Source organism: Dermacentor variabilis, chromosome 4, assembly GCF_050947875.1.
Source record: "Dermacentor variabilis isolate Ectoservices chromosome 4, ASM5094787v1, whole genome shotgun sequence".
Lineage (NCBI taxonomy): Eukaryota > Metazoa > Arthropoda > Arachnida > Ixodida > Ixodidae > Dermacentor > Dermacentor variabilis.
The window spans coordinates 43379050-43404534 of NC_134571.1; the positions used below are offsets into that span (position 1 = coordinate 43379050).

Consider the following 25485-nt stretch of genomic DNA (forward strand, 5'->3'; position numbering starts at 1 on the left):
CTATTTTTGTAAATTTTTAATAAAAAATTGATGACCTAAATAAAAAACTCAAAACAACAGTCACTAGATTTTACGTTTTCCATTTAAATGCAACAAACCTTGCCAAATTCGGTGCAATGGTTGCCAAGAAAAACGAATTCTCCTTTTACATGTATTTAGATAGGAGCACCCGAGCTAAAGCTTCTTAAACACTCCCCATACGTGGCCCGATCCCAAAGATAGTGCAATACTGGGCCGAGTCGCGGTGGCGGTGCAGTTCACCATTAAGGGGCCCACATACACAGCTTTGCTAGTCGTCCATCTTCACAGATTGGAAAGGCACAGTTAAAATTTTATTTAGTTCACTGACAAACTTCCTCCTGTAGGTAGTAAAACTTCATGTTGATGAACAAGAGACATGGTATGGCAAAAAAACAACATCAGTATTTACAAACAATAAGAGGGTATGTTTATTTTGAAGCTACTGCGAACCGTTGTCTGGCTTTCGACAGCCAGACTTTAACAATAAATAACTTCCTTGAAGTACGCCGTAACAAGGCAATTCTTATCATGCCCTATCCTGCTGGCTGCTCATGTTTTTCAGGTAGTTCCTGATCTCGGTGGTCAGCTTGTCACGGGGAACTTCAAACTGAAAAGAGAGTGCCAACCTTTTAAAACAGAGCTTGCGCAAGCAAATACTTGCTAGAGTGAAGACTCTTCAATCATACAATCATAAAGTCTGGTGTTCTATGCACGTCAGCAAGTGAACACTAGCAATTTGTCTACACGCTTCCATTGCAGCGTCAAAGTGCAGCTGCTTACAAGAACTTTGAACAGTCCATCTTGCATTATGGCAACACCTGAGAAGCACTAGGAAACATCTTTAACAGATGCCATGCTTTTTCCACCTAAATTAGCCCAGCAGTAATTTTTCAGTGCTAGTAATGTTGTTCCAGCTGTTCCAGCATCACGAAACATCTGGCATTTCTAAATACAGTCACCGACCGATTTCCGGATGCCCGATTTTTCAGGCATGCCGATAATTCGTATGCCTTCGCGGCACCGCCGTGTACCCCCATAGAGCCAATGTATAAGAATGTGTGAAATTTTGTATGCAAAACCCTTTGCCATCTGATTTTCTGGACTTTTTGCCGTGACTGCAGGTCCGAAACAGCATTAACTGAAGCCACCACCGCCGCCAGTTCGATAAAGCCTAGAACCGGCACTTTCGCACGCCTACCGTTGGCAGCCGTAGTCGCGCTAGGCGTAGCTGCTCTTGACGTTCGCTGCCAAGCTTCCTGCTGTTCGGTGCCGTGCTTTTATTTTAAATAATTTGCCGCTGTCAGCAATGTCGCCGACTCCGCCTTTGTAATCCTGGTCGATGACTTCGAAGAATGCAAAGCTCGACACATTGCATTATGCCGGTTTCCAAAAGTCAGCTTCACTGCAGTACAGCAAAATTACGCGGTGAAGCATGCGCAATGTATTGCGGTGAAGCTTACTATCAGTGGAAAGGGGCGATTGTCACGGGGCACATATTTCTTAATTATGCACGCGTGTACCTTCCGTCTCCTGTCACAGTAAGAGCACCGATATGCCTAACAAGTGTACTCGCAGGCCTTCTGAGCAGCCTGAAACGTGTCTGTGGCAGTTTGAGTTCTTGGGAGCAGTAAAAGGCATGGATTTATTATTTCAGACTGCCTGAGTTTTCGGACTTTTCTTCAGCCTCTACGGGTTCGAAAAATCGGACGTTGACTGTTGTAAACTCTTTACCAGCAGTAATTTCTACTGCTAGTACTTTCTGTAAAGAATTGACCTACTATTACTTTATTCATTTAGCAATAGAATGCTCATTGAAACAAGGCATGGCCAACCATATTTTAGATTTATGTTGTTATATATAATTTGTCACACTTCATTTTCGTTATGTAGACAGGTTTCGCACAGATCCTTCAAAATCCTTGAAATTGGAAAGTACGTTTCCAAGGCCCTTGAAAGCCCTGGAATTTCTTGAGTAGAGTCTAAGATTGGTCGTATGTGACCGCTTTCTATCAGCATTGACCCAGCAAACTTGTCATTTTATAAACAATAATACTGCGTAAAAACCCACACCAGCGTGCACACGTTCCTCTTCATGTGATGACTTGCGCAGAACTAGAAAACCCCACCAGTCGGCGAGAGCGAGCAACACCGGTGCTTGGTGCTTGCTGGTTGCCCTCCCATATTTACCCTACTTTATTCACGCTACGTCAGGAACTTAAAATTAGAAACTTAAAGTGAACAAGTATGGACATTTTCAATATGATTTTTGCACCTCTTGAGCAATAAAGCTATCTGTAGTGTTTTGGGAACATTATAGTAAGTTATTGATACGTGGGATGCTACACTGCGCCCTTGAAAAAGCTTTGATAGAGCCTTGAAAGTCTTTGAGCAGCCTTGAATTTTTGTTTCTAAAACCTGTATGAACCCTGATAGAGGTTAAACTGTAACAGAGAATATGGCCCCAGCATCCATTAATCAACCATGCACATTCCTTTTCCATACACCCACCTCCTCCCTGGTGGCCACTTTGCGCAGTTTGACTACGCCTTTCTGCAATTCCGATTCGCCAATGATGATTGCCAGTGGGATCGACCGCTCTTCACAGTACTGAAGTTGTGCCAGCAGTTTGGGGTTCTGCTTGTATGAGTGTTCCACCTGCGTAGGCCATTCATAACACGATGACACCTCTCAGCATCTTACCCTTGGCTGCAAGCTTAGTGAGGTCAGCACACACAAAGCCTACCTTTAGCCCATGGTCCCAAAGCTCAGAGCAGATCTTCATCCTCTCCCGAACCAGCTGCTTCTGTGCCGATGCCACAAAGACCTCCGTTTCATTTGTTCGTAGCTTGGCCTGCTCAGTCTAACCAACCCATGCAAAAAAAAGACAAAAAAAAGCGTGTTTGACTCCTGAAATGCACAGTGGTCACCTGTTTCTACACTTGTTACTGTGCACTCATTCATCCATTCTTCTACTGTATAGCCGCTGTGGTTGCTTAGTGGCTTTGGTGTTGTGCTGTTAAGCCCAAGGTTGCCGGATCAAATCCCGGCAGCATTTCAATGAGGGTGAAATGAAAAAGCACCTGTGTGCATAGATTTAGGTGCACATTAAAGAACCCCTCGTAGTCAAAATGAATCCAGAGTCCTCCATTACAACATGCCTTATAATCAGATCGTGGTTTTGGCACGTAAAACCCCATATTTATTTGTTCATTAAATTCATTTATCAGTACTTCAGTGGAGCTTTCTCTCGTAGCCGACTCAGCCGCTGACTGGGCGGCTGAAGCGGGCTTCGCCAGCCACGCTATTCAAGTGGACTGTGGACGCATGGGCCAGCACACCAGAGGACCTTGGGCGTCTTACATTCAAGAAGTGTGGCATCTCGAACACGCCCGATGGCACAGAGGATGAGTACCTTTGGGAAGATATGTCCGACAAAGAACTATCCAAAGAGAGAGCAGCTGAGGAAGACAGTGATTGAATTGCGGAGTGCAATTTAAATAAATGTTTTCCTTGAGTTTTCCTAACTCGTATTATACGTGGATAAATTTTTCTTTTCCCATTTCGCGTCCCAAAAATTTCACCTCTTACTATATGCGGGTTCGTATGATATATGTGCTGTAAGGTAATTCATTGAAACATTCATTAGCATAACTGTGTTAATTATCCAATTAATAATTTTGATTTACCATAGAAGTAATGGCTGCCTCACTGAGTAATTTAGATCAAGGGTTAGAATTGTGCTAACTGCCACAGGCAATCTTTAAAAATTTGGTGCAGCTAAAAGAAGACACCCCACATAGTTGTAATATAATGCACCAATATCTTTAAAATATCACAATTTTTCGCAACTTTTCAAAAAAGTGATTTTAGTGCTTAAAAGTCTGCACATACCAGTCAGTAGAAAAGCCTTTTCCTTAAAATGTGATAAGTTTCATTCAAGCTAGATCAACAGTCACCTTAATGTAAGCATTTGTGCGTTTCATGCAACTTCTTCACCAGCAGCAACTACTGGTGGTCTTGAGCAAGAATTTAAAAAAAAAGATTTAAGTTTCCATTGCTAAAAAGAGTGCTCATTTATATTAGTCATGCACTGCAACACATTCAGAAGACATAATTCTGAGTGACAGATACAATCTGCAGTTGCAGAATAAACACCTGCAACGCCTACAGATGTGCTAGTCTGCCACAGTAATGAAAGGGTAAACATCAAGTTTGGCATCTGTCAGCACTCCCTGTGAGATCTTAAGATTTTACAATATCCTGAAAGTTTCATGTCAAGGGAAAAAATACTAATGGATTAAAATGTAATTGAGCACAGCATTATATCCCTTGAGTGTTGTCACAAGGTCTTGCACAACAGGAAAGTAAACAGCACTCACCAGCGCTCTAGCTTCTAGAAGAGTGAAGATTCGCTCAACTCCAACACTAATACCGACGCACGGCACAGCTCGGCCTTTGGCGTCAAACATTCCCACAAGGTTGTCGTAGCGGCCTCCTGCCGCGACGCTTCCCACAGTCTCACCTGGCTGACCGTCATCTGCATAAGATGGAGCCATAATAAACCATATGCAAAATTTTGTAAGGAGGCATTCCCATGCATCTATTTAGCTTTAACCAAGATGGCTGCCAAACTCCCGCTATACAGTGAAATCTCTATATAACGAAATTCAGGGGACTGCAGCAAATTGTTATTCTGAAAAGTCACTATAGTGAAAGCCCCAAGGCATCGTGAGTTACGGTTATTGCTTCCACATCCTCCTGGGGCAGGCCGAAAATAGGCGTCTTCAACGTGAGATTATCTGTGTTCAACACATTCATTCTCCCTGTCACCTTTGTTTTCCCCTTTCACACTCCCCCAGTGTAGAGTAGCCAACCGGACATTATTCTAGTTAACCTCCTTGCCTTTTTGTTTTATCTTTCCTCCTCCTCCTTCACTGTACCCTAAGCTCCACCAGGACAAGCGCTGTCACTTAAGGGGTCACTATCGGCGTCACTATAGGGGTCAGATGCGTGTGTGCTGACTAGTCAAGATCAAGTTATCCAGCAAAGGCCAATTTTAGTATTGAAATAACTAAGTAACGAAAGTTTGAGCCCATAAAAATTCATGGGTGCCAGCTGGAACCTTTGGTCAGTATTGAATTAACTGAAAAATCAAACTAACCAGAGTCGAATTAACAAAAGACTATTGTACTTTGAAAGTACTCTGCATGAGGCTCATTCACTGAGGCCTGTCAGACTTAACACAGCAGCTCGTTTTTAAACAGATGCTATGACAGCCTTGTGAGCAGCACGCTCAATGTACCATGCCTGAAATATCCAGCATGAAGCATACAGACAAAAAATCTCACTGGTTAGCACTGCTTCAAAGATGATTCCCGTGTAGTAGTCCAGCCCTCGAGCAAGGCTCAGATCAAAGGATACCTGCATTGTAAGCATACATTAGTTAAAAGAGTTACCGAGAAAAATCAATTTTTTTCTTATGGTTTTAACCAACATACAATGCGACCGTCGTTATAAAGTTGAACGCCCTTATAACAAAGTGCCTGGGGCCTCCAAAATAATTCGTTATAGAGTCAACTTCGCTGCAATGCACAGCTTGCAGAACGAGCCTTCATAAGAACAAATTGAACAGTGCAATTCTTTAAGCTGCATACAGCAATTTAAAGCAAAAAAAGAATGCAGTTTACCTGAAACAGCTACTTCAGTTATGTGAATTTTGAAAAAGAAATACTCATAAAATAGCAGTAAGCACTATATGTCAGCTCTTTAGGCAATCTAGCAGTTGCTACTTGCAAAACTTTAATTCTTGTTTTTCAAAATCTTGTAAACCTTGTCACAACTTATTGAAATCTTATGCTTTCCGAAATCTTTGTCTAAACTGTAACTGAGGAATGAAGTGGGAGAATCTGTTCCTAACAATAGCTCGAATTTCCATGTCACTTTTAAATGCAACACATTTCACTTAAGTCTGTTGGGCAATTGACAAAAGAGGGTATAATGATATGCTGCGAGACTGCAGTCAACCAGACATGTTCAGCTCCCCCCACTTTTTCTTTCTTCACTATACTGTCATGGGAAAGGTGCTTCAGGAAGACAACATAGGACATGGAAGTGGAATGGGGCCTGACCTTGTTAGCGATTCCATAGAGGTCACAGTAATCAAAGAATAGCCGCAACTCCTCTAGGCCTTGCTTGGCAGCAACATTAGTAGCCAGATCGTCAGACATCAAAGCTGTCACAAGTTCTGGGCCACCTGCAGAACAGACAACAAAAACACCTCCACAATCTTTACTCAGCTAAAGGTTGTACATCAGGAGCATAAAATACAAATCAAATATTTACCAAGTTAAAACAAAAATTTTCATACACCCAAGGCTTTCTTTGAATGGCCATTTGAATTTCTACAGCAAGGAAAGAGTAACATAGTCAAGGGTGGCAGAGGATTAGGTGGCATGTTGAGATGAATTTGCAGGCACAGGGTAGAGTTAGATTACATGAGTAATTGGATATCAATTGGTGAGGCCTTCATCCTGCAGTGGATAGCATCATACGTGCAATCACTGGAACCACCTTCCCGCATTGGTCGCCACTATTACAGACACATCGAGGTTCAAGACTGCTGTTCTCAATGCCATCTAATTAATTCCTTTATTGTTTGTTCTGCATTCCTTTTCTGTGTATGTACCACTCCTTTCTGTAGCGCCTATGTGTCTTGAAAGTATGTAAAGTAAATACATAAGTAAATAAGGCAACGATGACAGTTACGACAATGACAAATGCAGTTGATGACAAATATGCCAGATGCTAGAGGAAGCTGAAAAATCCCTTAACAGCAACTGCACTCAAAAGCCTGTAGTCTACACTTGTTTGCGTTATGCTCATTAGCTGTACCATTTACATTAGGAACAAAATTTGGCCAATATGGAAGACACCATGCCTTTTTTGACGACAAACTGACTAATCTTGTCAGCAACTTCTTCTGCTAATCCCTTTTCGGAAATCATTTCCTTGCGGACGTCCTCCCAAGGCAACTGAAAAGCAAAAGAGGAATACAATGACTTGCAAGGTCTGTATGGAAAGTCGTGGCTCGCTCACACAAGAAAGAAGTTTCAGCAAGAAAGTTGCAATTTAGTCTCAAAGAGGGCTTTGACACATCACTGGCTCTAAAAAATTAAAATACATCAAAAGCATGCACTTATGATCTCTTCATTTACAGCTACCTTTACCAGAGATTTTTGTTCACCTAGCATACTTGTTGCATTACAAACTATCTCGTTAAAGTTCACTCACCTTATCAAGCTTGTCAACAGCAGAGCAGATAGTCTTGAAACTGTCTGCTGGTACACCACAAAACTCAAACATTCCATTGAGGATCTCTCGATGGTTGACCTGCAGGAAAGTTTTCATCACTTATTTAATTTAGTGAACGTCATCTGGCTGCCTGGAACCGCAGTGGACCTCACACATTTTTGTTTTCGATAAGGTAGAAATTGCCACAGTGCCGAAGCAAGCCAGCCTGTATGGACATGTGCCACGCCATCATCAGCATATCTGTACTGCGAACAGCACATGAATGTGGCTCACGTGTCCGTTACAATATGCCCTTTAACATTCAGTTGTCTTATGTCGGCAACAAGTCAGCCAGGCAGACACTACTAGATTAAAAAGGCGCTCTCAGCTTGCACAGAACATCAGAGCCCATCTCTGCTCATGTGTTGCACACCAACACACAAGCCAGAATAAACTGTGTTCAGTGCCATGCGGGCACTGTCATCAGGCAAAATAAACACAGCTATCAGTGTTTTGCAAAGCTGCCACGATTTTCCTCAAGGACTACAGAAGTGCAGATGTGGAACGGTGTGGTTTTGTTAAATACAAACTGTTATGTTAAATATCCGTCACAAGGTGGGGGAGATCGCACTTGTTCTGGCAATTCGTAAAGCCCAGTCAGGAAACCCCTGAACAAGAAAGCTGACATATCCAGTCCGGCATCCCAAGACTGGAACCGCTCAATGAAAACACTCCATGTCATCCGCACATTCTTGTGAAATGCATATCAAGTATGTAGGTACTTGCCTTTATCACAAAACCATTAAAGCCAAGGTCTTTCAGTATTTCAGCCAGAATCCTTACGCACTCAACGTCAGGCAACATAAGGTCGTACTGTCCAGCAATGTCAAAATCCTGTCAGAATAGAAAGAAAATCAATTTATAGAAATACAGTCAATCCTGGATATAACGAACTCAAAGGGGATCACGAAATAGCAAAATTTATATTGACACAGTAGACTTCCATTTATTCGACTCCGGTTAATTCAATTTTTGGGTTAATTCAATCACAACCGAAGGTCCCAGCTGCTGCCCATACATTATGCCCGAACTTCCATTATTTCGATCTTAAAATTGGCCTTCGTCAAATAATTGGAACTTCACTAGTCTGCTTCGCCGCAATGTAGCTGCATTATGCTGTTAAGCATACTAAAAATGTAAAGGGGCTACTGTCACGGGACATAGTACGCATTTCTTAATTATACAGGGCAGGCATGTGCAGTTTCCAGTCACGGTACGAGCACGTAGTCAATTAATAAGCACACTGGCAGCCGTTCAGAGCCGTTTCTGACGTTCCTGTGGCCATGCGAGCCCTCATTTAACACGCCATGCATGTCTCGTATACGACTATTAACAGGGATCAGAATGGGTTAGTTAATTATGCGTGCGCGCACACACGTGAACTGAGAAGAGAAAAACCATCTGTGTTTTGGGAAGCTAGCAAGAAGGAACACAATAAAATGAAAAAACTCTGAAAGTCGAGGCGACGTTTAAAGCCAACAAAATAGTGAGGGTCTGTCTAATGTTTAAAGGCCTGCTAGTAAACTTAGGGATCTCTGTGCTCATAGTGTGACCGGAGATGGCGCATGTGTGTGCGTAAATTAAGGAACAGGCGCTATGTCTGATAACAATGGCACCTTTCCACCGCTCAGCACGCTTCCCCACATAGCACAGCTGTATTGCAGCATTTTTTCTGCTTTTCTGTTTAATTTGACCGGCCAGATAATTCGATCAGTTTTGTTGGTCCCGTCAAGATCGAATTAATGGGAGTCGACTGTAATTGTATAAAATACGCCTATCTGCAGCTTATCTAAAAATGTAAGTCAACATAACGTCATACTCCCAAGCAATGTTAAAACCCTGTCAGAATAAAAGAAAAGAAACACAATTCATGGAAATACAGTTTTACAAAATACAATTTATGGAAATAGTCACATGGCTTGTAGAGAACATTTGATGCAAAATTCAAGGCCAATTAAGAAATTTCTAGGATGCCGTAGGCCAAAATTTAGTTAATGAGGGACAAATAAACCTTATTCGTACTTAGAATGAAAAATACTAAAATCTCATTCTTAGCTGCAATTTCTTGCAGCTAAGCAGCAGGTGAGTTGGACACATGCCTCAAGCTCTTTAGGGAGCTTTTCAAAGATTAGTTTTTGTCAGCAGCCTTTTAGCAAGATGGTGTCCAGCTTCAGCGAAAGATACTCATTGCACTTAAGCCAAATGGGTGAAACTTACTTTCTACCAGGCATTTCTAGAACCTAAGGCTCGAAAATAGAGCCATAATGGCTGTGGTGTGAACTAGTAAACCAACAAAGAGTAGTATGGCTTGGTCACATCATCTGGCTTCGTCTAGCTCTCGTAGAATGTGGACACGCCACATTGCATCGCTCAGCAACAATGAAAATAAAATGCCTAGGATGGTTTCCCAATAGGCGGTGTTCATGGCACAGCCCTGATGCTATGTTTGTTGCCCTGAAAGTTCGAAAGTCGTCGCCCACTACCCCAGTTTTCAAGGAATTCAACGCTGCCCTCGGACTGGAAGATAGGGAAGGTGGTGCACATTCTCCCGATAATTACTGTCCCATTTCATTAACATGCATTCCTGTCAAAATATTAGAGCACATAATGTACTCGCACCTTATAGATTTCCTTGAGTCCAATAGTTTTTCCAGTAATTCCCAACATGGGTACCGCAAAACGTTTTCGTGGGAAATGCAACTGCTATATTTCACTAATGCAGACTTGAGATTTGAAACACAGTGTACATTCATTGATCTCACAAAGGCTTTTTATTCGGTTTTGCATGATTTACTTATCTTCAAACTTAGTCAGCTTAATATAGATCGCGATGTCTTAGCTTGGATAAAAGGATTTCTATCTAACCGCACCCAGTATGTGACAGCGAAAAACTTCTGTCTCTACCGCAGTAACATCTCAAGCCCCGCACGGGTCAGTTCTCAGTCCTTTGCTTTTTAATTTACGTTAACGATCTTCCTTCCTGCATTTCAACTAAAACTATCCCACCCTTCGCAGATGACTGTATAATCTACCAAAAAATTGCTAACAATATGGATTCCCTTAAACTTCATTGTGACTTCAACAGTATTTTTGATTGGTGCACTAACTGGCTCATGATACTTAACCCAAGTAAATGTAAACGCATGTGTATGTCTAAACATTCTTGTACTCAAAGAATGCCTACTTACTTCCTTAACAATGTTACTTTACTCCCTGGTGATTGTTATAAATATCTTGACATTCACATCATGTCTAATCTGTCCTAGAACATTCATATATGACTAGAAACGTGAACCGCATGCTTGGCTATATGCACCGAAATTTTTCCACTGTACCATGTCCCATCAAGTTAATGCTTTACAACACAGTCATCCACTCAAAATTAGAGTACGCATGTGCCATATGGAACCCCAGTCAAGCATCTCTCATCCCTGCCCTTGAAGCAGTTCAAAATCACGCCATGTGTTTCATCTTAACTATTCCCGTCATTTTAGCGTCATGTCCATGAAGAGAACATTAAACCTACCGGACCTTTCCTTCCACTGCAAATGCTCCCGCCTAACTCCTTTCCATAAAATCTACCACTACAATCAAGTATTGAAAGTTGCTCTTTTTTAAGCACCTACAGCTAGAACCAATCACCTTTTCAAAGTAAGCTTGTCATCGTGTCGCACTAACTTATATCATGATTCTTTCATCCCAAGAACAACCACCAAATAGAACCACCTTAACTCCTCCATTGCTGCCATTGCAGATACAGGACAATTCAAGATCGCCTTGAAAAATGCCTTGTAAAGTTTTTTCTGTTATTTCACTGCACATGTTTGTGTCCATACCACTCCTTCCTGTAGTGCCTTCGGGCCCTGAAAGTATTCACAACAAATAAATAAATAAACAAACACATTTATTTTCAAGCAGTTTTAAGGGCTGTTGAACCTTCTGTTTTAACAGCGAAGCTGTTCTAAATCGAGCGTTCGCTACCCGATGTCACGCAGGGAGCAGGTTTCGGAGCTCACCGCCAGAGTGCGTGACGAAGGTAGGAGCGGGGCCCCACCGGGATGGGAGCGGACCAATCAGAAGGCAAGCGGGGAGGGGTGGGGTGGAGAAGGGTATAGGAGCAGGTGTTTTGCCGGCGCAAACCCTTTCGACCCGTGGATTCTGCTCAACGCGAGCGGCAGCAGCAGCTCGCAGGATAGTGGCAACATCGACGTCACACAAATCCCAAGCTTCGAGAGTGAGAACTGCAAGCAAAGCGTCAGCAGAGGGAAGCTGCTACTGCCGAGGATCGAGAATGGGAAGCGCAAACCAAGCACTGGTGGAGGCAAGCCAACCCCCACTTTCAAGAGAAGGCAACCCAAGCCAAGTGCGAGCAAAGCCAAGTTAACCTCCAACTTCAAGAGTAGGAGACCGAGCAGAGACTTTGACCCAGAGAGATTGCTCCCATGGAGGGTGCCGATTGATGGTTCGAGAGAGAATTCCTCGACCAGGAGTGCGGCCACAGCCGTAAGGTGTGAGATAGACTGCGGTTTGATCACAACCTCACACAAATGAAGAATGTGCGCAATATAGAACCGAAGCTCGAATATAGTAAAACGACGACGAGACTAAAGTCTTTCATGAAAATCGCACTAAACACGAGTGCAAACTTGAGAAAACGACCACCAGCTTCACTGTTTTGACAACTTGCACTGCGTGGAACTGGCTTTACATTTGTTTCCCTTTTTTTCCAAAATCAAGGATTTTCTTGGATTTCAAGGAGGTGTACAAACCCTGCAGTCAACCTCAAATATATCAAACTCAAAGGAGATCGCTAAGTCGCTTGAGTTATATTTTTAATTTGAAATATAAAATATGCCTATCTGTAGCCGATCTGAAAACTCTGCACATGAGCAATGTTGAAATCCTGTCAATATAGAAAACAAGATCAAACACGGCGTTAACTGGGGCAGCTTTACAAAACAATTGGTCTAAGATTACAAGCACAAACCAGACTATATGTGGCTACTGTCTACACAAACCAGAATAACATAATAGACAAGGTCCTCACTTAACAGGAAGCTTTAGCTCGGGGCCAGCTCCAATACTGCCTATTCAAATACATGTGAAATGTAGAAACTCTGTTATGAAACCAATCCCTCTGCCAATGTTAATGATATTTGTTGCATTTGCGAGAAAAAGTTAAATTACAGTGACTGCTGGAAGCACAATTCTGGTCGAGGGTCCTTAAGTCTATAAAAGAATTGCCAAAAATTGGTATGTTTAACAAAAATTCAACAAGTCTGCACCAAACACAGATATTGCATTTCTGTAAACTGCATCCGTTAGAGTGTCTAGAGCAGACAAATTTCACGTATTAATTTACAGGTCATGTTAATTTGTTACAGTGTTTATAAGGCTTTCACAAAAGTCCTGCTCACATATTAATTGTAAATTTCATAGCAGTGTATCATACATCAATTTTGTCTGCTTTAGTTTTATTATCAAGTACAAACTACACAATTGTGATATAAATTTTCCATGTGGAGTTATAGAATTGTAAATGTGATAGCTTTGCTTTTCTAAATTTTGCAATTTTCAACAATATTTATAAAGATATTGACCGCTCAAATTAAAATTCCACTTTCTAGAGTCACTAGATTTTACCTTTTTCTTTTAAATGCAACAACCTTCTTTGGAGGTGGCACAGTGGTTGCCGAGAAAAATGTCATTCCCCTGCAGTCAGAAGACAGCCAGCTAAAGCTTCGTTTTAAATCTGCCAGTTAGAGAATGGCAACTTGAAGCTGGGCTGGCCAACAATTTTCCACAAGGTACTCGAAAATTTCAGTTATGTACATGTACTTAGACAAGTGCACACACTCGCAAGGTTAACTACACTCATTGCTCTTTGGCTGTGTTTATAGTTTCCACGACGCAAGAGTTGCGTCTTAGAATGCAAGTCTCACTGAGCAATAGCCAGATGACACCAGCCTGCGTGCTGGAGGCACCTGTACACTTACACACTGGTAAAACTCTCGGTAGCGTCCTCGTGTCATGGCGGGGTTGTCACGTCGGTACACTTTGCCAATCTGGTATCGTTTGATGTTGGTGATTTTGTTCATGGCCAGGAACCGGGCAAAGGGAACCGTCAAGTCGTAGCGCAGAGACAGGATCTCCCCCCCTTGGTCAGCCAAATCGTAGATGAGCTTGCTGTCCTCCCCATATTTGCCCGTGAGCGTGTCCTACGCAGGGAACAGTTCAGAAAGCACAAAACTAAAGTTGCACTGCTGTCAGTAACTAGACTCGAACTTTTTCTTTTTTAATGTAACAAGTTTCATTCAAATCTTATCAGCAGTTACCCAATCAGAGCTCCTACATGTTTCACAAGTATATGCGCTAAAACACTGCAGCTGGCCCAGAGTGCCAAGATAATGTTCGCACGTAAGCTCTCTATTCAGATATGTGTGAAAGTAAAAAAAAAATGTCCTAATAAGGCAACACCTAAATTAAACTGAATGGCATTCAAAACACTTAAATTGATACAAACAGAAACACTAAATCAGTTTAGATCGATAAAGTATTTTTGAAGAGCCCTATTTTTGTTGACTTTGTGGTAATAGATTGATTATTAAAAGAAAAAAAGAAGGTCAAAATTTCATTTTTGAATTACACATCAAAACCCTAGGGCCAGTACATCTGTGCGATGACACGGATTGCAAAGTATTTTTTTGATTTTCAGCCGCTGCAATTCTGCAAATATTCTTGAACCTTCTTAAATTCAGTCTCCAGTTCCTATAAAATGCAATGTAGTCTGCTTTTTACCAATAAAAATTTTACCAGAACCGATAAAGAGGCATCAAAATCCATGACATCCTGCCAAGCTGGTGCAGGCATTTCAGGCTGGTGTTGACACTCATTTTTCGCTCTTGCCTCTTTTCTGGCTTACCAAGCACCTTCTTGCAGTAAGAGTGGCTTTTTTTTTACTATTGTGGAAGGGTAATTTACTAACAGAGCTAGAACCATTTTTATATTTAGCGTCCCTTTCTTTTTAGTGTCCCAGACTTATTAGGCATTAATGTTTTCTTTAACAAAAGTTACTAAAAACCTGACAATATTAGAAAACAAAGTGTTTTTCATTTTGCATACGCAAACAGGTTTGGGTACCCAAAGGTACTATTGTGCACACAAAGCACCACACCCGGCCTGCATTCTTTTGTATCCCTTTGCTTTGTTTTTGTTTTTTTGTAAGCCAATCGATCTGTCTCCCCTAACTTTGCATATACAAAATTTAATAATCCATATTCAAGCTTAAAGCTTACGCTATGTACCCAATAAATACATATATTACAAACCTGTTAGCTAGCATTAGTAAGGCAGCCAAAGCAGACAAGTGACATGGATATGTATTGAAAAACGACATGACATGAAAAATATGTCAACGATTTATAAACAAGATCTCTGCAAAGAACTGAATGCTCATAATGGTTGCACATAAACTGCGAAGTAACATATTAGACTTCTCTGCTTTCAACCCTCTAACAGCTGCAGCTTGCAGAATGGCCATACTTGTTTTTTTCTTGCAAAGAAGTTGTAAACATTCTGCTTCAATTTTATAAAATTCATTTCATTTTTGTTAATTCTTGCAAAATATCTGACAGCCAAAATAAAAAAATTCACTCTTAAGAGTTAGAAGAATTCAATTATTTCATTCAAATTGGTTCAGCAGCTGCCTGATAGGAATTTTTTCATGTTTTATATGTCTGTGCAAATAGGAAAATCAAAACATGGCCTGAACCAGAGCTTTTTATACCAAAACAAATTGCTGTTGCTATGAAAGCTTGAAAAGCAGGAAAGGCAGAGAGCATCCTTCTTCCTCCTGTTCAACACCTGCATTTTCACTTGTTCACACTTCGGTTGCATAGCTAATTTGTGTTGTGTGAATGCTACCATCTACAAACAAGTACAACTCTTCAGTACAAGTTAATTTACTGTCTCTGGTAGCTAGCACGTCTTCAGAGGGGGAACAGCACAGCAACTTTAGCCAACATTTTGACAGGCTTCATGATAGCTCTGCTTTGGTCACTGCAGTGACATAATGAGTGGGGACAACCGGCAATAATTACCAGCAGTTTACGCAAATACTTTTTAACAAAAATCATGTGAACATGAACAATGGTTGCTGACTTACCACCTGTCTGGCCTGTACAGACATTGTTACAAGAAAGTTCATAAAGTGTGGCTTTCACCAAATCTGATATCACTGAAAACAGCAGCAAATTAAAACAGAAATACAAACATAAAGGCTCCTATTGCTCCATTTATAGTTGGGTTCATTGCTTTTGTTGTGTTTTTTCTACTTAAGCTGTGCTTCAGAAACCAACACTTGATGCAATAGGATCAACAATGTCAGGTTCAGCAGACAACATAACCCAACAGGAAATTTACAACTGATGACACTAGTAGTACCACTACTGCAGTAGAATGTCACAATGCACAGCTGAGTTCCAGTGCCCAATATTACCTTGAGCTCGAAGACAGGTGTGTCAATGGCCTCTCCTCCGTGCCTCTTGAAGCATGAGATGATGGTGGAGAACACCTTCTCTCGCAAGGCCATTTGGGCCGGCATGTGGTCCCTTGTGCCCTATATAGCACAAACTGTCAGGAGAAGAGCCATATCCCAAAGAAGACGCAAACAAATAAAAACAGAAAAACCAAAATTCATGGGTGAACCAGAGGCACAATCATTCTAATGTGATAATCCAGCTTATGTTATAATAACAAAAATTTCGAACAGCTATAAAATATGGAGGTAATAAAAATATTTGGAGGCAACTATTAACTATTCAACCTCATTCATATCGGACGTGGGTTGATATCATTAAAACATTTATTAGTTGTGTTGATGTGTTTTATGCTCCATCTTCTGTTATAAGTTTTCTGCTCTTTCTTGAAGGCGCAAGTCATGCCACAATTCATAGTTCTGAAATGATGCAGTATGCAAGTTTTCTGATATGTCCAGCCTCACAAATTTATTGCTAAAGTTGCACTCAAGGAGTTTACCTTGACTTTGAAAAAAACCTGACAAGATCTTTTTCTTGACAGCCAAGAGAATAAGGTTGCGAACAATAAAGTAGCCCGATATAAGCAAATAGATGCACTAGTCACTTACCCCACATTCTGCCTGACCCTATACTATATCTCAAAAGTCGTTTGCGGCACTGTGAAAACTGCAGGACTCCTTAGCCAACAGGAAGGCTGAATGCCCCTTGACATGTGTTCATCCACACAGCGTCGTCTGCTCACCGACACAGTAAATCACTGTATACAATGTGTATGCAAAAAGGTCCTAACATGTTGTATATGCCTGTAAATATCCTGTACCAAGCAAAAATTAAACTCTCTAATCCAGATAATAACCAATTGGTTATGGCCGGAACTATATTCCGCTGCACAAGGGTATTTACCTGTGTATGCCTCGTACCTTCGGCAGTGCTGAAAACGACTTGTGAGCTGGAGTATAGGTTAAACTGACATGAATAAGTGCACAGGAGGCTGACGTGCAAATAAAGAGAGGTGTTTTTGTTTTATTGCAGTGAAAGAATGATTTGCAGCAAAAATATACATGCCTTGGCCGTCTTGAGGACAAACTTGTGAGGCTCATCTTCAGCCAGCTGGGACTTCAGCTGCAGCAGCTTTGCGACTTCCTCATCAATCTAAACAAAGCAGAAGGAGATGTCACTTTTTTTCAACATCATAACTGTGCGTCGACATAATACAGTGTATGCCAAAAAAGTAACGAGACAGATAGTTTTTTTATTTTATTTGGGGGGGGGGGGGCGATGCAAGGAGGCTAAGAAACAGTCTCTGGTCTTGATAGTTTGCTGGAAATGTCAGGCTAATGGTTGGATGGAGCTGTTTGGTGAGGACCTTCACTGCGCGCAGATCATTTGCCAACTGGACAGCTGTTTGCATGTAGCAGCACATGTCAAAATGCAGTGCCAATAAGCAATATGCAATGCAGTGTTTGGCAGAACAGACCCTGGAACAGAACCCAACCTCTCTACAGCTCAGATTTGGCTTCGGCTGACTTCTTCTGGTTTCCTCACTTCATATCCAAGTTGAAAGGACACCATTTCAAGACTGTTGCAAACACACAGGATGCCTTGGTGAGTACTTTGGAAGGTATCTCAGTTCAACGCTTCCAGACACATTACAATGCGAGGCAAAACCACTGACATCAGTGTATCAATGCTCAAGGATGTTATTTTGACGCATATTTTGGGTGTGTAAATGACTTCAATTAAACAAATTTTCTATAAAAAGTCTCCTTATGTTGCATACCTGTCATACAGGGTGTCCCAACTATCATGCACCAAGATTTATAGATCCAAGGTAATGTTGTTGGCCATCGCTTGGAGATACCTAGATTATGTTTTAAATTTTGACTAATTACATAATTAGTATTAATTAATTAATCGACTTCTCAAATTTAATAATTAGATGAAAAATGTGACTTACAAAATTGTTGAGCAACATGAAATGCTCCCGATGTAGCTTTCTGTTGCTCAATATGTGCTACATAAAAGTGTTTCGCCAAGCCTGAAAGAAGCCCGCAAATACAAGTACCTCAAGCGGCCAGTTGCGCAGCAATTTTGCATGTACTCGGGGGGCTTCTTTCACGCTCGGAAAAACACATTTATATAGCACATATTGAGCAACAGAAAGCTGCATTGGGAGTTTTTCAGTTGCTCTACAATTTTCTCATTGACACTTTTATCTAATTATAACATTTGAGAAGTTGATTGATTAATAACTAATCATGTCATTAGGCATAACGCTAAAGATAATCTGAGTATCTCCAAGTGACGGCCAACAACATTACCTTGGATCTGTCCAGCTACGTGGCATTTGCATATTTTTTAACTTTTGGCACATGATGGTTAGGATACCCTGTATATTACCTTGCCAATGCCTAGTAGACAGGGTGAACGAAGATGGCCACTGCATTTTCACTACCTTTTTATTCTATGAACACACTTACACCAAATAGAAGATCGTCATTTTCATGTACAGATGTACTATTTGTTATTCTTTGAACCAACCTGCATCAAATGAGCTGGCTAGTCTCTGTTATCCCAAAAGTAACAGGCACTCATGTCGCCCAAAACATGTCCATGCTTCAAATGGTATGTCCAAAGTAAACACCAACATTTCGAATAGAACACACTCAGTTTCACTGCAATGCAGCTCTCACCTGTGCAATTGAGTGTGCCGCCGTCGACAACACACGAAGAGTCACATGACGCATGGAGTGCAATGGTCGGAACCGCAGGCATTGCAGTAGAGTGGCCATTGGTGGTTATGCAAAGACAGGTATAAGGGAGGGGATGGAAAGGAAGAGAGGAGAAGATGCCCTCAGAACATCCAGCTAAACTGGGAGGGCGGAGAGGATGAAACAAGAGCAATACATGTTTGCTTGCAGCTAATTGGATGTGTTTGGCGAGCCTTACAAAACAATTACTTGTATTATAGATCATGCAAATGTTTTGTTTCTAGAAGATTCCCGTCATTAACGTTGTTGTGATCACAAGCCACACCACTGTGCTAAAACCAGGGGTCGCATTCTCGGTCGATCACTTTCGATGAAATATCGCGAACGTGATCGTTTCCCCAAAAGCGATCCTCCGAGAACACCGCTCCAACTGAATGCTGCAGGACTGCTCGAACTGGTTGGGCAAATGTCCGCGGGGGTTAGAATTTACGAGAACCGAGAATGACGACAGTAACGTTGCAAACAGGTTGTACGTTATGGTAAGCTTGTAATCTATGGTTAAGAATACCTGCAGCACACGACAAGTACTGAGATGACAAGCGCTTTTGTGTCTGGTCGTTGTCTCAGTCTTCACCGTGCGCCGTACATATAACATGACGGTACTGGGAAAAAGCACCACCTAAGAAACATGACTAGGGTGCAGTGCTCCTGCGATGCAGTTTTCATCTCAAATGTAGTCAACATCGTAGCGCGCTGTTTCAATTTCCACTTTACGAGAAGCAATTCTGTTTGGTACTTTCTACTGCCAGCAATCTGCATAGCCAGTGCTGCAAAGTGCACCTTATCAATGCTCTTTATGGTTTCTCATTAAGAAATAAGAGCTGTCAGAATAAAAGCGCGAGTGGTTCAAATGACGCAATACCGGTTCGACAATATTCGGTGTCCCATGCCCATTCATTCACTTTGGGGGGAAAATGCGAGCGGGCATAATCACTCAAGTTGTGCACCTAAAAATTACTACATCTTTCATCAAGCGTTACTTACAGGAGGAATCGTGTCAGCTCTGTTAAACAGAAAAGTGATTTTTTTTTTTTTTTTTTACTAAAAAAAAATTTTAACGAGTTGCCTGACATGCACATGTGCAGCGAAAGCAAAACTGTGCTAGTACCTTTTCTTTCGGCGCTTTTTCGGCTTTCAGCGATCGCACAATATCGCCTTGCTGCTTGATGAGGTCATTTAGCGCTTCTTTTTCAACGACAGACATGTTAAAAGCTTAGCATATGCGTCTACAATCCACAGAGTACAGAAAGTTGGAGTTGGCACTTGGCAATTATCCCGATGTTGAGAGCCGAAAACGAACTGTAGTGCTAAAAATACTAGTATACACACTTAGCCTGTGACATCGGAAGACCCCATGCGCATAGGTAACGCTAGCGTCGGATTCTCGTTATTTGAAGTACCTGATGCTTTCATACATTTCATATTATCAAAAAAAAATCCTTTCATAACGTTATTCACTTCACAGCTTGATTTAATTACCGTAAACAAATTATTGTGAATTGACTTGAAGCACCACTGATTAAGATAATCGACAGTGATCATTGTTCAGAATGGTTTTCCACATGAAACAGATATCAACAGTGGTTCAGAGGAGGGTCCGCTGGTCTAGTAACCGCAGGAACTATGAAAATTTGCCCATCGAATAATGCAGCGGTGTTCGTGCATTCACCTAAACGTTGCCGCGACATGCGACACTAGCGCTACTAGCGCAACATCTATTCGCTGGTCTTTGTGGTCAATGTTAAAAGAAACACCATAGGTTTTATAACTTAATGTACCATAGTTGCCCGACTGCTGCAATGAAATCGCCAAAAGCAGCAAGTATATTTTTTTTAAATTATGGCAGTAGTGAGGTCACTTGCGCCTCCTGCAGTACGAAAATGCATGACCTTAAATATAAGTTTCTGTTATTCTGAATGTGTACCACGTCCAAAGACTTCATAAGTTCAGTGTATATAGATGGTGAGCAAAACTTAATGTATATGACGTGTTTCGACTGTCAAAAACGCTTCCACTGCTTGCAACCAGAAAAAGCATAGCCTTCAAGATGTGCATCCAGTAATCAGAGGGCGCCATCACTGGAGCGTTGTTTGTACTGCAACTACACACAAAAAAATAGAGATTTTATCAAACTAAGTTGTAAGAATTAAAATCACAAAACATTTACAAGTAATTGTTGTTTCACCACATACGTTCCACCCTATGGTGTACTGTAATAGGGTAGTGTGTCATCCGGCGGCGAAAACAAGCCTCTTTTGCGATGACGACCGGGGTGCTGAAGCACGCCTTTCTACCGCAGCGCCACCTGTAGTTGAAGCTTGGAGTCATGGCTGGCAAAAGAGAAAATAATGGTGCCTCCGGGATTGGCCTCCGGGATTGGCAGTTATGGTGGTCGCGGAGGTCATGCATGTTACGCACAGAGTTCGCTGATGGCTTGTTGTGGTTTTTCCTCCCGCGTTTGCACATTCTTTATGTGCACGGGGAGCGCTGCATTTCTAAATATCTCTGTGTGTGTATGTGTGTTTCTTCAGTGAAACCTGGCAACCGCCTTTCTGGCTGATGCAACATGAAAGGAATGCCGTACAACCCACCAGGGACAGTGCAGGTGCTCCTTCCGGGCTTCTTATCGTCGTGTGATCCGAAATATTAAAAGCGTATGCGTGCTTACCTAACGGAACGATTAGACGAGTATTTGTTTGTCTTCTGCAACCAAAACACTGAGCATACATACACTCAGGAACACTGCATAATCAGTGGTTGGAAACGAGCAAGCTTAGATGCCATTTTGATATATCGTAACAGGTTGTAATGTTTATTTTTTGTGAATTATGTTAATTTCAATTGTTTTGAGAGCATTTTAGTTGATAAATGCAGAAAGTTTTGCACAACATGTTTAAATTTCGCGCGTTAGGCACGCCGGTCGATCGCAGCGCCCTGCTGGTGGCGTCATCGCAGAAGCGTCCCCGGTTCCGCCATTGTTTTGCTGTACGGACGATACACTGCCCCGTTCCAGTACACCATATCCACGCTCCTGGGTCACACAACTGATTTGCCATCACACATATATATTTTTTTTTTCTTAAATCATACGCCATACGCCTAGTAGCTAGATCTGATAAAACAGCAAAGGTTTTGCAATATAACGATGGCGACAACCACGTCAACTGATAGTACTGATATTAAACTCCGTGCACGGTGACTCTGTGTCCTCCGAGATTTCCGCAACCTACCGCGGATTTTGAATTGCTTGATTGATGTGTATGATGAAACCGACCAGAACTAATGACACGTACTACATGTCGCGAAAAACACGCTTCCTGCCCGATTCTAAAAGCCTCCGCAATTTCGGGATCATAAAAGTTGTTTAAAACATACGGCTGCGAAGCTGCGCTTATAGAGGTCTAGAATACTAGAATACGTATGGCAAGACAAACCGGGGTACTGTAGTTTAAACGTAGTCAGTACACACCAGCTCCGTTCAATAAATAAAATACATCTTTCCTGTTTTTTTTTTTTTTTTTTTTTTTTTTTTTTTTTTTTTTTGTCTGGGTAAATAATGGAGCCGATAAATTCACACTACTGCGCATATGCTGAGAGCAGCAGACATTATAGGCTTCTCCGAGGGAATCAGGCGCAACTTCAAACTCCTTTGAAATCAAAAATAAATATCTTCAGATAAGAGTAAAGACTATAGAGTAAAGATACATTCCTGTAAGGTCAGTTCAACTGAAGTAGCCATAAATGACATTTGCGATCAGCAATAACTCCCTACGATAAGCAACGGCATAGCTTCTCAAGCCTAAGTAAAGCGCACCATCAACAAATAACTAAGTATGTTTGGATTTCACTTAAACATAGCAGCAGTCGAAACTGCCAGTACCACTGTCCACCTCGAGCAGGCTCCATCCAGTTACCTTCCTACATGAAATATGAGCTCATATTGAATACATTAGTATACTGAATATCATATTCGCGAATCTAATACTAATTTAAAAGCAAGCACTATTCTATCCATGTTCGAAATCTCACATATGTAATCGAACGGCACGCCGACATGGTAGAGGCATCACGGTAAACGCGAAACATGCACTGCCGTACGACGCTCGTGCCGGCAGTTGTACCGGCCGTACGACATACCCGTCTTTTTGCCTTCTCGAGGGGGGCGCTCCTGTTACGTGCAACCGGAAATACGATGCAATCCGAATCACCGAGCTGCAGCCACTGCAGCGGCCCGCCCCGCTTTCCCTTGTTACCGATGCACCGTATACGAAGCTCACTGCAGCGCGTCGCTTCTTCACTGCTTCTGCGTCGAGGTCCAAGGTCCGGTTTTCGGCCGCAGCAGTCGTGTTCCGATGAGCGAAATTTTCATGGCCTCGCACTGTGCGGTGTTATCGAAGCAAACGGGGAGATTCTTTGGTGGATTGTTCCGACTCCTCGAAACACTCCGCGGACCTCGACAATTAAGCAGTTGAGCGAAACGAGCGTACATCCTGCGCTTGCTTGCGCGCTCGCTTACCTCTCTCGCTGAAGAAGACGCACTCAAACGGGAACATCGGCGCTCTGAGCAGAACCGTTTAAATATTCAAGTGTTCACTAATGAGCAGCGGCGGCGTCGCTTCGAAGCCGCCCAAAGATAGTGAAAATGTAACTGGGAGGCGGTGCGAAGTCTCGAGCGAAAGCGGCAGAACAATAGGCGCCCGTAGTTCCGCCCCTTGAGGATGTCATGACCTAGCTCCACACTATGGTGTTAGCTACTTAACAAGACCCAGGTATACTTTGCCTAAATCCATGACGGGACAAAGAATTGGTAGGGTGGCGTCGCAATCCGTCCTTTATTGCGTCTTTTGTCGCTTAACAAGCATCCACTCATGGTACGAGTGACCATTTTACCACTGCAAAAGCGTAGTTTGCTAATATTTGTTAATATAGCTTTTTTCTCGTCATCAATCCGTGATCGTGCGAAGTAACATGCGTGCAATGAAGCCATAGAAAGCATAAGGAAAGTTAATTGTAATGTCTAAATGACATGTAGAAATAATAAATTGAAGGGAAATGAAAAGCGGACGAAAACATAACTTGCCTTGTAGATTTCAGCTTGCCGCAGGTGGGAGCCGAACCCCCATGTGTTGCGCATTACGAGTGCCGTGCTATGCCAATTAAGCTTACCGGGGCGGCCATCCTCCCGCCCACGTTCTTAGGTGTTTATGTGTGTGTACATGATTAGCACTGGGAATGTTAGCCAGCGCCTCTCGCGGCCGAGGCGGCGGACGCGAGAGTATGTGCTATTCTGGACATCATCAAATTGCGCCATATTGTAGAATTGTAATGGCGCCATATTGAGCTAATCGGACAGGCCGTAGCAGCTCTTAGGGCCAATCAGAGCGTACAAGATGGCAAATTTAACAACATGGTGGAATTTGACAATGTGGAATAGCATCCAATAAACCGTTGCCTGGGTACTCAAGCATTAAGAACTGGAGTATCAGGTTTGCAACTCTGTAACTCACCAACAATGCGCCTAATTAGACATATAAAGCAGGCAAAAAGTGATGTGTTATGCACAGCTCTGAAATATAACATTTATTTCTGAGCAGGACCTTGGCGAAAACCCTCGTAAAGGTAACAATTTCACGTGAGACGTAATCTCATGCATCACATTTCTCCTCGTGATGCTCTAGTAGATGCTGTTAGGAGCGGCCTGCAGCTATTTCAGCCCGCTGCACGTGTTCCGACCCAACCGGGACGGTGGCACACTTTAGAACTGCGGATAACCGGCAGCCACGTGGCGAGGGGTCAGCTCAGGCGAGTTCTCGAGGGGAGGTAATTGGCGGCACCTCCCCATGCGCTTTTCGAGACACCAGACAATGTGCTACGCGAGTGCGCCACCCGGGACGGCTCCGAGTTCGACGAAGCAGGCTTTGTGCGCAACACGACAACGCCGCCCTGTTCTGCTATGAGTGGGGGAGTTGCCGCGGGAACGCCGACGAAGGCTCCTTCCCACGCGCCTGGCCTAGACGCAAGACAATGTGCTACCCGGACGCGCTACCCGGTTCGGCTCGGAGTTCTACGAAGCCCCTCTGACGTCGGCTCCGGACCATTACACCTGTGTGTGTGTGCGGCACGTGTATGTGAACACTCCTCCTCCTCCAAAAGGGCGGGTGATATTCAATGACGTCGAACTATGACGTCGAGCAGAGTGCTTATAAGCAGCGATTGTCGGCTGCTAGTGCGTGCTCGTTGTCGTGCTCGAAATGTACTCGTGAGCTGTGTGCTCGTAAGCTGTTTGCTGTATGCTCGTCTTGCTTGCTCCATTTGGGAGTCACGCTAGACTGTCGATGTATCTCATGTTCAACTGTAAATAACATGTATATAAATCCTGCTCTCCTAAGTCCCGACGAAGAGTCAAGTTCATCCCTACGACTACGACTGCCAAATCCTACAATGCGCAGTTTGCAGATCTGCGGTATCTATTTGTGTGTGTGTGTGTGTGTGTGTGTGTGTGTGTGTGTGTGTGTGTGTGTGTGTGTGTGTGTGTGTGTGTGTGTGTGTGTGTGTGTGTGTGTGTGTGTGTGTCTGTGTGTGTGTGTGTGCCTGTGTTTGCGTGTGTGTGTGTTTGTGTGCGCGCGGTTACGATTTTGTAGACTTAATTTTATGTTTCAATTGTTTTTATAACTTACATATTTTCGGCAATCTTTTTAGAGTCTACAAGACCCTAAATGAATATTCCGCTTCCTACGGTCGGTATGCAATTCAGCTTCTCTCGCAAATGCAACAAATGTCATTCGAGTCGATCAAATAGCTGTCTA

General features: G+C 42.5%; 1 protein-coding gene across 4 annotated transcripts; it reads right to left on the bottom strand.

Annotated features, from left to right (window-relative positions):
• Positions 1-425: 425 nt before the first annotated feature.
• HisRS (histidine--tRNA ligase) lies at positions 426-19983 on the bottom strand. Of its 4 annotated transcripts, none has more exons than XM_075688803.1 (14): positions 19788-19944; positions 18602-18780; positions 16974-17060; positions 15869-15988; positions 13368-13589; positions 8098-8205; positions 7312-7410; positions 6959-7052; positions 6150-6274; positions 5370-5442; positions 4401-4558; positions 2765-2881; positions 2530-2676; positions 426-628 (listed from the first exon to the last, which is right to left on the bottom strand). In XM_075688803.1, exons 2-14 carry the CDS (start codon positions 18698-18700, stop codon positions 548-550), a joined length of 1530 nt encoding a protein of 509 aa, XP_075544918.1. In that variant the 5' UTR covers positions 18701-18780; positions 19788-19944; the 3' UTR covers positions 426-547. The 4 variants fall into 4 exon arrangements, with proteins under 4 accessions (XP_075544918.1, XP_075544916.1, XP_075544917.1 ...); XM_075688801.1 differs by having other exon boundaries at positions 13356-13589; XM_075688802.1 differs by lacking the exon at positions 18602-18780 and having other exon boundaries at positions 13356-13589; positions 19788-19983.
• Between the last annotated feature and the right edge of the window lie 5502 nt (positions 19984-25485).

What these genes read in the sequence shown, in the direction of transcription:
- HisRS (XM_075688801.1), bottom strand. Translation starts at nt 18,700, where the DNA reads ATGGCCACTCTACTGCAATGCCTGCGGTTCCGACCATTGCACTCCATG. An exon ending in TTGTCCTCAAGACGGCCAAG is followed by an intron (nt 15,989 to 16,973) that starts GCATGTATATTT and finishes TGTGCTATATAG; the next exon opens with GGCACAAGGGACCACATGCC. An exon ending in TTTGGGACCATGGGCTAAAG is followed by an intron (nt 2,677 to 2,764) that starts GTAGGCTTTGTG and finishes TGGCCTACGCAG; the next exon opens with GTGGAACACTCATACAAGCA.